A 16,359-nucleotide genomic window follows, 5' to 3' on the forward strand; every position below is an offset into this window, starting at 1 on the left:
ATTGTTCCTTCAGCAGGGGAGGACTGCTGGCTGTGAATATTTTAATGTTGTAAATAAATAAAATATCTTACTGTGTTATTTTATACACATTTAATTGAAATACTGTATAAACCATAAAAGTAACTATAATATGAATAAAACACGATTTAAAAGAGAAAACAGAAACAGTGCTGTTGACTATTGATATGGTATATTTAGGAAAACAACTAAAGAATGCATAAAAACATAATACAAGTAAACTGAATTACAAGTGTGTGGATTGAGGAAGGAATCATATATTAGCGACTCAGATCTACTAGTCATAACTACACTGAACTCACTAAATAAAGTACAATACTTGATGGACATGAAAGTAGCAGCAGATGTTAAGAGGCATAAATGTTTTGAAGAAGGGTTTGTTGTTATCCGCACGTCTGTCGTCTTTTGGATTAAAGAGTGAAGATATGGGGGGAAGTGGGGGTGCGTATGTGTGGGGGGTCTTGTGGAATTTTCGTGGAACAACTTGGACCCCTACTTCTTTCCACTCGACACGTCTCGTCCAAGCCTGTAAACAAGCAGCGGATCTGTCTTCAAGAATCTCCTGTTTTGTTGTTGTGATGCCAGGATAGCAAAGTGTGTGTGTGTGTGTGTGTGTGTGAGGGGGGTCTGCAGGCACGCGTCCTTTTAGCTCATTAGCATATAAATAGACCCCCCACCCCACCCCCCATAAAAATGCACACGCGCTTGCTGCTACAGTGCTGACAGAAATCTGGGATTTTATAAGTTAAAACGCGCACTTCTAGACTTGCAGTTAAAAAATATGAAACGTGTTTTAAAACGAGTTTGCGTCGTTTATCATCCGAGAGTGATTCTATTTGAGTCTCTCTTCAGATGTGTTGACACTGCAGCTCTAACAACGACAGGTGTTGCCACAAGACGCCTCCCTAAAATCAATCCTGCGCGTGCGTGGAGGGGGGGACGCCATGGGGAGACAATAGCCGGGTGGGGAGCCGCGCACGACCCACCATGTGCCGTTGATTATCATACAGCTGTTCGCATGAGGACCAGACAAAGGCAACATGATAGTCCAAACTCCAGGAGCCCCCACCCATCACACGCACACACACACGCGCGCTAACAGACGCACAATAAAACCTTCTCCGGGGTCTGCCCACTCCGTTCACCCCACACGCGTCAGAGCAATTATAATGTTGGATGTAAAGAAAGTGGGACTAAAGCCTTTTCTGCCACGCTTCCTTCGGATCTTTGTTAGGAAGAAATAAAGCCACATCAGGAGGGAAGAGGAACTTTCTGAGCGTATAAACTTGGAAGCTCAAGTTCAGTGTTTGTTTTCTTGTCTGGTGAATTCTCGAGGACGTTCCACTGAAAGACGCAACAAAAATAATGATAATAATCACGACTTTAAAAGATAGATTATAATAATAAAAAATATCATGATACGTCTCTTACAGTTGTAATATTATAGCTTTAATTATAATAACCAATAATTAATGTATGAAGCTCCAATAAGTATAATAATACTTCATCATACTACATAATTATCATAGTAGTTGATTATTTACACGTAAATATGTGTATTGAATTAGATTACTATACTGTCTAACTATTTTTTTTAAAGAAGTCAAATGTAAAGTGTGATCAGAGCAGTCTCTCCTATAGCCAGTTAGTTCTTATTTTAATTCAATATTCAATTGTACACATCTAGACTAGTTAGAGAAAACAACGTCAAATTTAGCTAGTGAGGAAGAACGACAAATAAATGTAGAGTTAAAAATAACATAGCTATCCACAAAGGTGTGCAAAATGGCCGAGAGCGGAGCTATTCGTTCACCACATCCAGAAACAAGTGTCTTTATGAAATTCCTATTCACAACATAAACTTGAATGTCAAATCTAAAGGCCTAATGAAACATCCATCCCTCATTTGAGAAGTCAGATTTGATCAAATAAAGATTACAAGTTTGGACATTAAATCAATTCATAATTATGGATGGTCTAAAGAATCTGAATCTGAATTGTTGGCAACAAAAAGTTAAATTGTTTTTAGTAGGTAGTTAACAGAAGAGTTGTCGGACAAGTGTGTAAATTAAATAATATGTCTAAGATAATGATCTCAAAATATGATTTGTCTTCTATGCTGGTTCTCACTTTGGTACACAGTGACAAAACACTATCTTGTAGGATCAATATTCATCCTCTTATACATTACACTTGCATATTCCTTCGGGGAAGTACGCCCAGATGTAACGTGGGTTGTCCAAAACCCCCCAAGTCGACCCCCAAGTGTGGCCCATGGTCCCCTGAGGTAAGAGGCCCCTCCTCCCTGCTGCTGGACCAGAGGGTATAAAAGCCCAGTGCCTCCTTTCACCACCAAACAAGTGGAACCTCAAGAAGAAAAGAGAAGACCCGGGATTATTAGTCGTCAAAGGAACACCGGGATAGATAAAGTAATGCAACTTTTTTAACCGTAAGGATATATTTTTTAAAGATTTTCTTTCGACAAACTAATGCGGATTTAAAGAAACATTTAAGAAATGGCGCAACTTCAGTTGAGATACATCTTGGCCCTGGCTCTGGTGCACACCGTAAGTTCCACATCTTTATCTTTTACACTAGAAACACGTGATCACAGGTGTGCTCCGTCTCTCCAGGTGTGTTCTTCAGGTGTGTTCGAGCTGAAGATCAGCTCCTTCCACACGGCGCAGCGCTTCTGCAGAAGACACCGCGACTGTCACATCTTCTTTCGGATCTGCCTCAAGCACCCGGAGGACGTCATCTCCGCCGAACCACCCTGCACCTTCGGAACCGGACAGACGAACGTCATCCGGGCCGATCACACGTCCATCTCCAGCAGCGCCCCCATCAGGGTCCCCTTCCACTTCAAGTGGCCGGTAAATACAACTCGTGTGACCCACTTTTTTCTGACCGCAACATTGATGGCACGAGTTTAACTGTCACGTTTGATATTCTAGGGAACTTTCTCGTTGATAATCGAGGCTTGGAACGCGGAATCTCCCATGGAATACACAGGTAACAAACGAAACAAAACGAGTTTATACGGAAAACAACGAGCGTTTATTGGGGGGCGTTTACTTTCAGTGACTTTTATGAAGAAGCGAAAAACCTAAATATAACTGGAAAAGTAACAAAGTAAATAATACCTAATATGCTCAATCTTTACTATGCATCTTATATAACCTTTGCTTTGTAAAAAATCTGATATATAGGATCTTTTTCCCAATTATCTTTCTTATATATTCACTTAAGTCTCTTATTAGGGTCAATAAATACCACAAAAAATGACAAAAGAGGGGGACAAAATCCCCCCCCCAAAAATACTATTATACTATATATACTATACATGAATTTAGAGTTAAACTTGTACTGAATGAAACAAGTAAATACAAAATAAAATGGTTAGTTTCTTCATAAATCAAGAGGTCGATCTTTGTCTAGATCTGATCTAAACAGTAAACTTAAATCTCATATTATTCATTCTATTATTATTCTTTAATAATTTTTGGTGTTTTTATTTATATTATTTCAACAATTACGAATCAGCTGTTGTTAACTGAACGTTTTTTAGTTTGCTAAGATCTTTTGAAGACACAAATCAAAAAGCTGTGTTTTGTTCACTACATCCAGTATTGCTGACTCATGCACTAACTCTGGTGTCCCACCTGCAGACAACCAAAACAACCTGGTGAGTCGCCTGGCCACCAAGAGAAGGCTGTCCATCGGCGAAGACTGGTCCCAGGACGTGCACTTCGGGGAGCAGAGCGAGCTCCGGTACTCCTACCACGTCTTCTGCGACGAGTACTACTTCGGCGACGGATGCGCCGAGTACTGCCGGCCGAGGGACGACACCCTGGGCCACTACACCTGCGACGAGGAGGGCAACCGCATCTGCCTGGACGGCTGGAAAGGAAACTACTGCTCAGAACGTAAGTGTAGTGTGATGATGCCCAAGAGTGCAAAAATGGACCTGAATTCTATTTCTTAAAGACATGAATTCAAAGGAAAATAAATGGATAAACTAGAAGTATAATAGTTCAGAGCAACTGTAGACACCTAGACAACAAGTGAAGTCCAAGAAGCTTCTTTCTTAAAACATGTAATTGGGTCATAACCGACGTTAGAGGTGGAGGTAGATTCTCTCTTTATCTGGCTATTGTTGAGGTGTTCAAGACGCCCCAGTATCCCATCTGTCTTTTGTTCTCCATTACAATGTAGCTCAGAGCTGAGCCGCATCACACATATATCAAGGTGATGGATGCGTGTGTGCTTGTGTCTGAGGAGATGAGGGTGGGGGGGTGGGTTGGTGGTGAAAAGAAAGCATTTTCTCTCCAGCAGTGTGCCTGCCAGCTGCCTGGGTTAATACTTAACTAACAGTCTGGAGTCGGGTCAGACAAGGGGGGGTGTTTTTGTGTGTGTGCCCCATTGTAATCAGAACCCTCCTCCCTCGGCTCCTCAGCCATCTGCTCGGCAGACTGCAGCGAGAAGCACGGCTACTGCGAGGCCCCTGGGGGCTGTACGTGTCGCATGGGCTGGCAGGGCCCCTCCTGCACCGAGTGCGTCCGCTACCCGGGCTGCCTCCACGGGACCTGCAGCCAACCGTGGCAGTGCAACTGCCAGGAAGGATGGGGGGGCCTCTTCTGCGACCAGGACCTCAACTACTGCACCAACCACAAGCCCTGCGCCAACGGGGCCACGTGCACCAACACCGGGCAGGGCAGCTACACCTGCACCTGCAGACCGGGATTCGGGGGAACCAACTGCGAGCTGGAAACCAACGAGTGCGACAGCAACCCCTGCAAGAACGGAGGAAGCTGCAACGTAAGTCAAAACGCACAAGGTCACAAGTTCTGAACCCTGACTAAATCCTGACGTGTTCACAGGACTTGGAGAACGACTACTCCTGCACATGCCCACAAGGTTTCTACGGGAAGAACTGCGAGATCATCGCCATGACGTGTGCTGACGGGCCCTGCTTTAACGGGGGCACCTGCGTGGAGGCCATGACCGGTGGGTACACCTGCCGCTGCCCGCCCAGCTACACCGGCTCCAACTGTGAGAAGAAGCTGGACCGCTGCAGCAACCGCCCCTGTTTGAACGGTACGTTTTTAGATGTTACTGTGTGTGTGTAACGTGCACAATACACAATAAAACACATATAAAAATCATCTACACAGTGAAACTAAGTGGATAGAAATAACTATAGCTAGGAATATAATAAGTATATATAACTAATATACTATAACTAACGTGCACAATACACAATAAAACAAATATAAAAATCATCTACACAGTGAAACTAAGTGGATAGAAATAACTGTAGCTAGGAATATAATCAGTATATATAACTAATATACTATAACTAACGTGCACAATACACAATAAAACAAATATAAAAATCATCTACACAGTGAAACTAAGTGGATAGAAATAACTATAGCTAGGAATATAATCAGTATATATAACTAATATACTATAACTAACGTGCACAATACACAATAAAACAAATATAAAAATCATCTTTACAGTGAACCTAAGTGGATAGAAATAACTAAAGTTTAGTATATATAACTAATATACTATAACTAAGCAGATTCTGATGACATAAAAAACTATTTTAACGTAAATGTTTTTGCACATGATTCATTTTAGGAGCCATCTGTCGTGCTACCTCTTGAACACGCAATGTGGCGACATCTAGAGGTGTATTCGTAGATTGCAATCGAACATATGTCCACTTGTGTTTTCATGTTTGATTTGATTGATTGACCTTTATTTTTCCCACATCGGGGTCATTTGAGTAATCACATCAGTTAATAACAAAAAGGTTAAACATGCAAACACAGAATATAAGGACATACTGTACAGTTATTAAAAACTATAACGGAAAAAGAAACAAAAATAAAACATAATAAAATATGTAAGTATGTATATCGCTTTTCCAGACCAGGGTCACAAAGCGCTTAAACAATCGAAACAATATTCAATAAAGTATATACTTTAAAGGTCAAGATAAAACTGATAACACAACAGGAGTTCCAGAAAATCAAGGAAAAGCCTGAACAAATAGAAACGTCTTAAGATGTTTCCTAAAGGAGTCAGTAGATTCCATTAAGCGCAAAGAGAGAGGAAGATTGTTCCACATGTGGCACTATCTGATCAGGTTTAAAATGTTTCTGATAGGTAGATAGTTTTATTTCACCATAAAAAGAATACAAAGCTTGATTGACTCTTAATATAACTTTTTTTGTATTTAGTACTTTTCTTTTAAATATGTATTTACTTTGAGAAGATCCAATACAAACCAAAATTAAAAATGCAGTGTATGAGGTAAAATAACAAATCGATATTTAAGCAAAAATGCATCTGAAGTATTATACAATTTGGTCTCATGATGATAACCAAGAATGTTTTTTTAAACACACACACACATCACCACCACAACATAAACTATATACCTAGAATTAAACACAATACTATAATGTTTAAATGAACTTAATTTAGAATTTTCTGGCGTGTACTTCCTGCTCTAACGGCTCTATTTTCCTCTCTGCAGGCGGCGAGTGTTTGGATCTCGGTCAGAGCGTCCTGTGCCGCTGCCAGGCCGGCTTCTCCGGCGCCAACTGCCAAGTGAACATCGACGACTGCGCCTCCAGCCCCTGCCAGAACGCCGGCACCTGCCAGGACGGCGTCGGCGACTACACCTGCTCCTGCACGCTGGGCTACACCGGCAAGAACTGCAGCGTCCGCTCGGACGCCTGCGGCGCTCGGCCGTGCCAGAACGGCGGCACCTGCTTCACCCACTTCACCGGCCCGGTCTGCCAGTGCCCCAAAGGATTCATGGGACCGAGCTGCGAGTTCACGCTCCAGCCCAGCTTCAAACCGGCCCTACGTCAATCCTCCCAACCCTCGTCCGCCACGCTGACCGTCTCCTGCCTCCTGGCCGTGCTGGCGCTGGTTCTGGTGGTGGGTGTCATCGTCCTCAGGAGGAGGAGGAGGCTGCAGGGGAGGAAGCAGCTGAATGACAGTGCGGTCTACAACGACCTGGACACCATCAACACCTCGGGGGGGAGCGAGAGGGACTCCTTCCTGGGTCCGAACGGACTCTTCAAGATCAGCAACAGCTCGGCCAGACTCAGCCTCTGCCCCGAGGGAAGACCGGGTTACAGGCACGGTCCCGTGGACGGCGCGGGTCGAGGGGAGCGCCAAGACTTTATGTGGAGGGACGAGTCCGGCCCTGGATCTGTGGCTGGACTCAGATGAGCGGAAACACAGGGGAATGACTCATTTTTTTAGCACTTGTTGCTCCTCTCTTGGCGCACAATGACGAGAGGACCAGAACTAATGAACTACTAAAAGATTTAAAGAACTTTACAGGGCAAAGCTCCTTTAACATTCACGACCCAAAGAATATTGTGATCTTCATTGGACCTACAACTCGAACCAAATACAGAAAATTCCCAATTGCCCAAGAAAAAAATGGTTTATTGTCTTTAATTACCGCTTATTCTTTATTATAATTTAACTACTTTGATTTGCTTTTTCAATCTTCCTTTTCTCCATTATTTCCTTATTGTGCGCACCATCATTTTTATTCTTTATATTATTTATTTATTTGCAAACGGCTTTGATCCCGACAGATGTAGAAATATATTTATATGATGCTGAATGGAGACCGACGCTGGATGTTGTATCTGGATGTTGAGATGTGCTGTGAAGGGACGTGTGTCGAAGAGACTGCAGGGAGGCGACACGAGCGCTTCTTCCACGTGCCATTCTTGTGTTCATGCCAAAGTTTTTCTGTTTTGTTTCGTGTCCTCATCGATTATTTAAGTTCATCATGTTGTTGTTGTTGTTGTTGTTGTGTGGAATAAAAATAATTGCTCTGATGATGTAAAGAATTCATGTTTGCCTGAAACTTAAAATCTATTTAAAGTTGGCGACTTCTGAGGTAAGAGAAAACATATGTAACATTTTGTTTGTATCATGATTAGCAGCATATTATAAATAATATACTTACTGGCATCTTGTATAATTAAAAGTTCACACAAAACAGCTGATTACTGAAGTAAAAAGGGAAGTAGTAGGATCATTAATGGTTAAATGATTTTAATTACAAAAGGTTTGATTTATTTATCGTTACTATTGCTCATGAAAATCATAAAATACACTCATCTGTCACAATTAAATACAGTTTACCGCTTTCATGAAGCCTTATTTTTAACCAGCAGAGGGCGCAATTAGGTTCATTTTCGGTTCATCAAGCCTTAGGAAGAAGAGATGTAGAAAAATGGCGTCATGTAATAAAAAGAGCATATAATTAAAGATATGAGCTGAAAATAATATTAGAGTAAATATATTATTATTTAATTCGACATACAATTTATTTGACATATATAGGCAAAACATTAAACAAAATATTGTGAACTTTCACAACTTTATAATTTATAATTAAACTACACTGACAAAACCACAAAACATCAAAGAGGTCAATTTGACCTCATAGGTACTGCATTAATAGAGACAAAGAGCGTTTCATGGCTGCCGGGCCACGCCGCCATCAAGACATACAAAGTGGATTTCCATGGCAACCAGACAACACAAAAAAAACAAAGGCAATTCCATCATTGTAATCTACAAAAGAGAATTTGTATGTCTCTACCAATACATTTTAACATCCTGGTATTTTCCGCTCAGTAATCTGCTGGAAAACTTCCTGGAAAACTTCCCGGAATACTAAATGATTGTAGCAAATCATTAAACAACAATAAACCCTTCAACAGGAACAATATGGCAAACATGACAACACTTTTATAAACTTTTATAACAGCTGTCTGGAGAAGAATGTAGGTCAGTAAGCAAACAACTTTTGTCTCATGTCACTGGAACACGTTCATTTCACTTTCAAACTTGAAATGTTTTAAATCGTTTTACATTTTTGGTAAACAAAAGGGGAAATAATGTCGTTTTATTTATATGATCACTTTTATAAACATGATAAGAATTATGACAATATATTGTAAAAAAAAAGGCAGAATTTGGTAATTGTAAAAAAATAATAAACCTAGATGTCTTTTTTGACAAGATGATTTACTTTGTCATTCACTGTCTTTCGTTTCTAAAAGCGTAAAAACAAGTTCTCAGTTTTGTGTCAAACTGGATGTAGCTATACACGCTTAATATCTTTGTGAATGAGATTGAATTGTCGCTGTTCACATTTGACCAACGCCCCACTTTTATTGTGGAAAAAAACTTTCCATTACCCATAATGCAACATTTTAAGCCCTTATTAGAGACTCTGGTTTTATTTTTGGCTTCAGAACATCTAAATCAAATATTTATTTCAAATTTAACACCTTTGTTCTGATACAACATTGCGGCCAAGTGAGAGCGTTTGTTTAGAACACTAAATATTTGTCAGTTAAAAGTAAATTCTCGTCACCATCTCTGTAAGAGAGCCTCATTCTTGTAGTACATGTTTGGTTTACAAAACAAGTTCCCATATCATTTCTAATTCTCCCTACAAAACCATCAAGTAGAGCATTATGGGTAAATAAATGAGACAGTAACGCTATAGTACTATGAAACAATCTTGCCTCAAATGTTCAGTTTTAATTTACTTCTCTGTTTCACTTCTTGTTTTCTACAATTTCCAGAAAATCTGTTCATCAAGTTCACTCGTTCAAGTCTGTACTTCCCTCAAACAACAGTCCACACGGAAACCATTTGTGTAAAAAAACACTTTTATTTAAACAAATAAATAATCATCTAATCACATTTGTTCTAAAGGATTTTCCACGGACATATAAAAATAAAATTGCTAATAAAATGTAATTCCTTCTGATTGTTTGGAGTCTCCTCGTGTTGCCTTCAATAGTGCTGTTGAGATACGTGACCGTTAGCATGTAGCAATATAGTTAGTATGTAGCAATACAGTTAGCATTTAGCAATATAGTAAGTATGTAGCAATAAAGTTAGCATGTAGCAATATAGTTAGAATGTAGCAATACAGTTAGCATGTAGCAATACAGTTAGTATGTAGCAATATGGTTAGTATGTAGCAATTCAGTTAGCATGTAGCAATAAAGTTAGCATTTAGCAATATAGTAAGTATGTAGCAATACAGTTAGTATGTAGCTATATAGTTAGTATTTAGCAATACAGTTAGTATGTAGCAATAAAATTAGCATGTAGCAATACAGTTGGTATGTAGCAATAAAGTTAGAATTTAGCAATTAAGATAGCATTTAGCAATACAGTTAGTATATAGCAATACAGTTAGTATGTAGCAATACAGTTACCATGTAGCAATACAGTTAGTTTGTAGCAATAAAGTTAGCATGTAACAATAAAGTTAGCATTTAGCAATTAAGGTAGCATCTAGCAATACAGTTAGTGTGTAGCAATACAGTTAGTATGTAGCAATATAGTTAGTATGTAGCAATACAGTTAGTATGTAGCAATACAGTTAACATGTAGCAATACAGTTAGCATGTAGCAATTAAGGTAGCATTTAGCAATAAAGTTAGCATCTTCAATGAAGTTTAGGACAGCATTCCATGACCCTGTTTAAAACCTCCCACAATAAAACACAGCACAGCTTTGTATTGTGTTACATACAGTATCTGTAGTAGTGTACAATGTACACAATGTAGTATTCTTCAGAATTAAGTTCTTTAGTGTTATCTTCTTTTTTTTCAAAATAGAATTTTCTTTTGAGCTCTTGAAATGATAAAATATGTTAATATAGTTTAAACTGTAGATTGAGGAGTTGTGAATTAAATAATGCATTTATTTCAGGTCACTTTATTTTATTTTTTTAAATCATACATTTGACACTTGACACGCTCACATGATCTGTCTCTTACAAAAATACAGTTTCCTTAGCAGATGACATCAAACCCTCTCAGGAGTCAAGGTCTTAAGCTCTCAGAATCCCACTCAAGCTATTTAATTTTGTGGTCAAGCTTCATCTTACCACCCCATATTCACAATAAACCTTTAGATGATAAATTGGCAAACTGATACGATAAGAGTTTTTGTTTTGTACAGTAAAGGTTTAAACCCAATGGCAGACTTGCAGCTTGCTAGTATTAACCTTTGAAGGGTTAGATTTATCAACATACAACCCTTTTTATATTTGACAAAGAAAATGACAGAAAACCATTGAATGGTCCAAATAAAACTAACTGCAATATTAGAAACAACCCTAAAGTTAACCATAAATAACCATTAAGGATCAGGCGCTCACCTGCATCTGCCTGCTGATCCAGTCTATGAAATGGGTGACGTTGCCGTAAACTCCAGGCCTGTTCCGCGCGGCACATCCATACCCCCAACTAGTGTCCCCCACCAGCCACCACATGTCTGCCTCCTTCACCACCAGGGGCCCCCCACTGTCCCCCTGCAGCAGAAACCACGGAATTTTACTCTCTCTTTCTTCACGTGACAGATAAAAAAACAAACAACCCTCACGTACCTGACACGAGTCAACGCCGCCTGACAACTTGCCGGCACAGATCATGGACTCGGTGAGCACTCCTTGTAATATCTCCGGCCTGTTGCATGTCTCTGTCCTGTACATGGTCACCTCCGCTTGGTTGAGCGTGTTTGGGCTCGGCCCTGTTAGCAAGGAGACGATGGATGTTAAGTACGGCCATCTTAAAAAAAAAACCCAACTAAATCCACGTACCATTTGAGTACAGGGTTCCCCAACCCGTAATCCAGGCCTGGCGTTCAGGTAATAGGAATGTGCCGACATTGGGGAGACACACGGGCTTGACGTTGTCTAAGACATGGAAGACGATCGTCAAACACCTGAGTCAGGATTAACTTGATGTGAAGACACTCACCGGAAAACGTCAAGGCTGAACTCAGTCTCAAGAGAGCGATGTCGTTGTCATTTGTGGTCGGATCGTAATTTTCATGATTGATTATTGTAATGATCTTTTTTTGTTGGCGGAGGTTCGACCTTTCAATGTCACCGTACTTTGCTTTCCAGTATACAGTGTCTTCATAGGGCCTGCGGAGTAACACATGGTATAAAATACAAACTATGTTCAGAGTTGCCTAAAAATCTACAGAAACATTTAGGGATTCACAGAACATGTTGTGACGGCGGTGACTCACTTCTGGAAGCAGTGAGCAGCGGAGAGGATCCAGTAGGGGCCGATGATGGACCCCCCGCAGACGTGCTGATCATAGACCTGGAGACTGACTTGCCAAGGCCAGGCTCCTTGCACGGCGTCTGTCCCGCCAACGATACGATTTTTGGGCGCAGCTGTACTCTTCCCGCACTCTGAAGACAAAAACAACCATGTAAATATGTCCCTTAACAATACCTTATGACATATTAATACAAATGAAGTGTTTTTAACCTGCATTCTGAACATTCTTCTCACTTAATACATATTTTGATTGACAGGTAGGGAGATCTTACCGATACATTGCAGATTGACAGCACCGGCGGAGCAGGAATGGCTGAAAGTGGAAGCAAAAGTTAAAATGTCTTTCAGCGTCTATTGAAAAAAAAAAGGAAAGTAAAGAGATAACCTGTCGGCCAGGTGAGATATCACAGTAGAGTCATGATTATATCCTAATTGTACTGTCATGAAATCCGACGAGGACCCGGAACTTGTCTCACTGGACGCCACATAATCCACCCTGAAAACAAACAAGAATCACATCTTATTCTCGCGCTTTAACACGCAAGATCATTTGACTCTAACTTAGAACCAGTAAGACATCAAACCTCCTGTAGCCCATCTGCTCACACGTTGCTTGGCCGATAACATCGTTCCAGTTTTTACCACAAACTGTTCTCCAGCTCTGACTTTGCTTGGAGTAGCCCTGCAGCATGAAGTTTGTGCCGTGAACACGAACTGTGGAGAAGAGAACGCTGAGGTTTTTTGTGTACTTCACACTATAACGATCACCGGCCAAATATAAGTGAATTGGTGATCTAAGGAAACACAGTCAGATGGAACTCTGTCTAATACGATACAAGTTAAATATTAAATATAAGTCAACATCCCCGTATCTATGTGTAGGGTTTCCTAACGTCGTTGTATGGATACTAGAAATTAGAAGAGCAGCTAGTGGTCATAATGTAATGGCTGATTGTGGTATACTTCGGTCTGTAAAAAAACGATTTTTAAATCTCTGGTTGTTCATGAAATACCTTTCATGTCATTTTATGTGTCACTTTATTAACTTATATATACACACAATATATACAGACAAAAATATATAATAAACACTTGTTAAGTTTCTATTTTAAAAAAAATATATATAAATATATATATATATATATATATATATATATATATATATACACACATACTGTATATTAGTGATGGGCTGATGAAGCTTCACGAAGCAGTGTCATGTTGTTTAGAGGTCAGTAGGTGGCGCCATCAGTTTAAAAATCATGTGACGTTTCATCAGAACAGTTCTAATATATACTGTATATATATATATATATATATTTATACATACACATAAAAGCTGGTGTGGAAATGTCAATGTATTGTATGTTGGAGTATGTTCATGTCTTACAGCAGTTGGATTCATCCGCTCCGTCCCAACAGTCCTTTTTTCCATCACACCACTGGGAGGCGCTCAGACAAGCTCCTCCAGCACCACATGACTTCCCCAGCAAACACTGGTAGTATACTGCAAACACGCACAGTTAGTATACAAGATTGGTTCTCACTGACTTTTTGATACTCACAGAAGTACCAGAGCAGCAGCCCGATGACGGCCAGAACCGACGCCACACAGAAGACCCCGCAAATGATGTATTTGGATCGATTATTCCTTTGTGCTGGAACCACTGAAAAACACATTTGAAAGCCGATGTCAAAAGTGAGAACTGGATGATTCCAGAGTTATTTCAAGACACTTTACAGTTTCAATAACACGTTGGGAAAATAAAAGATTGCGGCCGATGACAATGAGCAACAGTGGAGAGGTCAAACTTTCTTGAAAAGGCAGAAACCTCAAGCAGAACCAGACTCAGTGAATTGAAGTTCTTCATCTCAAGATGATGCATAAAATTGACTTTTGTGGAAATATTTTTAACTGTTTCAAATGTAACTTCAGGAGACGAGACAAATTCTGACTGAAGAACGATATGAATAAATAGGGTTCATAGATTAAATTCTTCAGCTTCTGTATTTGTGTCCTTTGTCGAGACACACTTGTCCGCTGGTAAAAAATGGTAACAAATTGTTGAAATAAAAACACAAAATAATTTTTTTCCTGATTAGATTTAATAACCAACTTAACTCACAATGCTCAAAGTTTGACGAAAGATCAGGACAAAACCTCACATTAAAATATAAAGGTGGGTCTATGCTAGGAGCAAAGGGCAAGAGGGAGGGGACACCCTGGACAGGTTGCCAGCCTGTCACAGAGACGAACCACCATTCATGTGCACACCATCAAATTAATCTGGCTGTATGTGTTTTTATAGCCTTTGGCAGTAGAATGGAGTACCCGGAGTAAACCAACACAGGTTGCCTCCCCAGAAACCTTCTCACAGTGAGTGCGACAAATCAAATGTTCTAGATCAATACTAGATCTGAAGGAAAATCTTCAAAATACAGATGGGACTCGGCTGTTCCTAATCCATCTTAATCCTTTAAAAATCCACATACAAACATCCATGTTTGAAATATAAAGTCAAAACTTCAATACAATTTCAAAAACTAAATTATAATATAAGTACAGGAACAAAGCCAACAATAATTGTGAAAACAACCCATCAATTCTAGTATAAAAAATACATTAAAATCAATCTTTAAAAATACAAGTTTGACAACAGGAAGAACCATTTTCACTGCCGAGAGAGTTTTACTTCAAGTATTGTTTCCTGATTATAAGGTGTGTCATTGAGGACAGAATGTGAATAAAAAAACACTGTTGTCCGTCATCCATGGTACCTTTGACGTTGACGTGTTGGGCTGCCTGTGGTGGTAGGGGTTGGTGGGTGTTGATGGTCTGTGGAGGGAGGGCCACATAGGTGGGGGTAAGAGGAGGGTACACGGCGGGTTGAGGGGTGTACGGCGGCGGCGTGGGCTCTTCCATCTGAAACCCTGAGTTGTCGTAGATGGGAGGATAATCCTGAAAGAAAGAAGTAAAAGGAATTAAAGAGAAAACTAAATGACAATAAGACCTACCCTTTTAGGTTCCATAGTTAAACTCTTCCTGCAGCTCCAATAGAAACTGAAAAAAAAGAGTGATTCACGCAGTTATATATGGTTTGTAGCTAAAACAAACAACATCTAAAAAAGAATATAATCATGAGCAGTAAGTTTCCGTGTTAAACATCTGAATAAATGTATCAGTAAACGTCCTTCAATCGGTGAATTTTCCACCTACCTTCTTCCAAATTCCTCACACTCTGATTCAGTTTGTCCTTCTGCTCCAGGTCTCCCTCTCGGACTCACCTCCACTCCACATGCTAATCAACAGCCAGGACACACCCTCTCGGTATGTGCACTTTGTGTGTGTGCACACAGGACAATGACTAATAGCTGGAATAGAGGTGAACAAGCTATTTATTAGTGCACTGGTGCAGCGATAAGTTATCTCAACGCAGATATAATCCTCAATTATTAGATAGCATGACATTTCCATTTACATTAAACATGCTCGTAACAAAACACAAAACTAGTTCTCTGTATTTAAAATACACAATGTCATCCGTGTTAAATCAACATCTGTGGAGCCTGAAGTCGAAGGTGTTCAGATGGCCTCACTAGACGCAACCATTTGGCTAGATTTGACTGAGTTCACCTGAGTCCCACTGAGTTACACAACAGCAAGAATAATAAAGACTAATGACGAGACTGTGGACTTGCCTTGTCACTGAATTCTTCCCTCCATTGGGAAAAGAAGGCGTGTTTGCCGAGTGACGTTCAAACGAGCGGTGAAGTACTCTTTAGAAAAACACTAAGAGACGCAGGACTTTCAGCTTTGGTTAATATTTAACTCTATCTAACTGGCAGGGGAAGAATGGAAGAGTCACATGGACAGAATGAAATATGACTTCCTAGCTTAGAGCCACCCTTCTGTACTTTGTCAACGATGACAAGCATCGCTGCTTTACACCTACTAAACAAACACACCTGTTGAACTGAACACAAAAGATCAACAAACCACAGAAAAAACTTAATTTACAAATATTTTTATGATTCATGAACAACCAAATATGTCCAAAATATTTGTTTAACGTATTGTAAAAAGTAAACAACATCTCAAATCAGCACCGAGCTTATTAGGTTTTACGGCACATGTAATTGAGATCAACACTCATTTATTCCTCATCGTCATAAAGTT

At 39.9% G+C, this 16,359-nt stretch overlaps 2 protein-coding genes across 3 annotated transcripts; one reads left to right on the forward strand and one right to left on the reverse strand.

Moving 5' to 3' along the window:
* The first annotated feature begins 2,424 nt into the window (after positions 1–2,424).
* On the forward strand, positions 2,425–8,003 carry dlb (deltaB). Its single transcript, XM_087806949.1, has 7 exons — positions 2,425–2,585; positions 2,652–2,891; positions 2,973–3,030; positions 3,687–3,944; positions 4,475–4,836; positions 4,899–5,115; positions 6,572–8,003. Exons 1-7 carry the CDS (start codon positions 2,535–2,537, stop codon positions 7,276–7,278), a joined length of 1,893 nt encoding a protein of 630 aa, XP_087663075.1. The 5' UTR covers positions 2,425–2,534; the 3' UTR covers positions 7,279–8,003.
* A 1,737-nt stretch (positions 8,004–9,740) lies between these two features.
* Positions 9,741–15,541, reverse strand: tmprss2 (transmembrane serine protease 2). Of its 2 annotated transcripts, XM_087806951.1 has the most exons (14): positions 15,400–15,541; positions 15,198–15,243; positions 14,961–15,141; positions 13,748–13,849; positions 13,573–13,689; positions 12,767–12,896; positions 12,568–12,678; positions 12,455–12,495; positions 12,145–12,313; positions 11,868–12,037; positions 11,708–11,803; positions 11,495–11,637; positions 11,267–11,419; positions 9,741–9,894 (listed from the first exon to the last, which is right to left on the reverse strand). In XM_087806951.1, exons 2-14 carry the CDS (start codon positions 15,210–15,212, stop codon positions 9,886–9,888), a joined length of 1,437 nt encoding a protein of 478 aa, XP_087663077.1. In that variant the 5' UTR covers positions 15,213–15,243; positions 15,400–15,541; the 3' UTR covers positions 9,741–9,885. The 2 variants fall into 2 exon arrangements, with proteins under 2 accessions (XP_087663077.1, XP_087663076.1); XM_087806950.1 differs by having other exon boundaries at positions 9,741–11,419.
* Between the last annotated feature and the right edge of the window lie 818 nt (positions 15,542–16,359).

The sequence above is a fragment of the Callionymus lyra genome, chromosome 14 (assembly GCF_982586985.1).
Source record: "Callionymus lyra chromosome 14, fCalLyr1.hap1.1, whole genome shotgun sequence".
In the NCBI taxonomy this organism is placed as follows: Eukaryota; Metazoa; Chordata; class Actinopteri; order Syngnathiformes; family Callionymidae; genus Callionymus; species Callionymus lyra.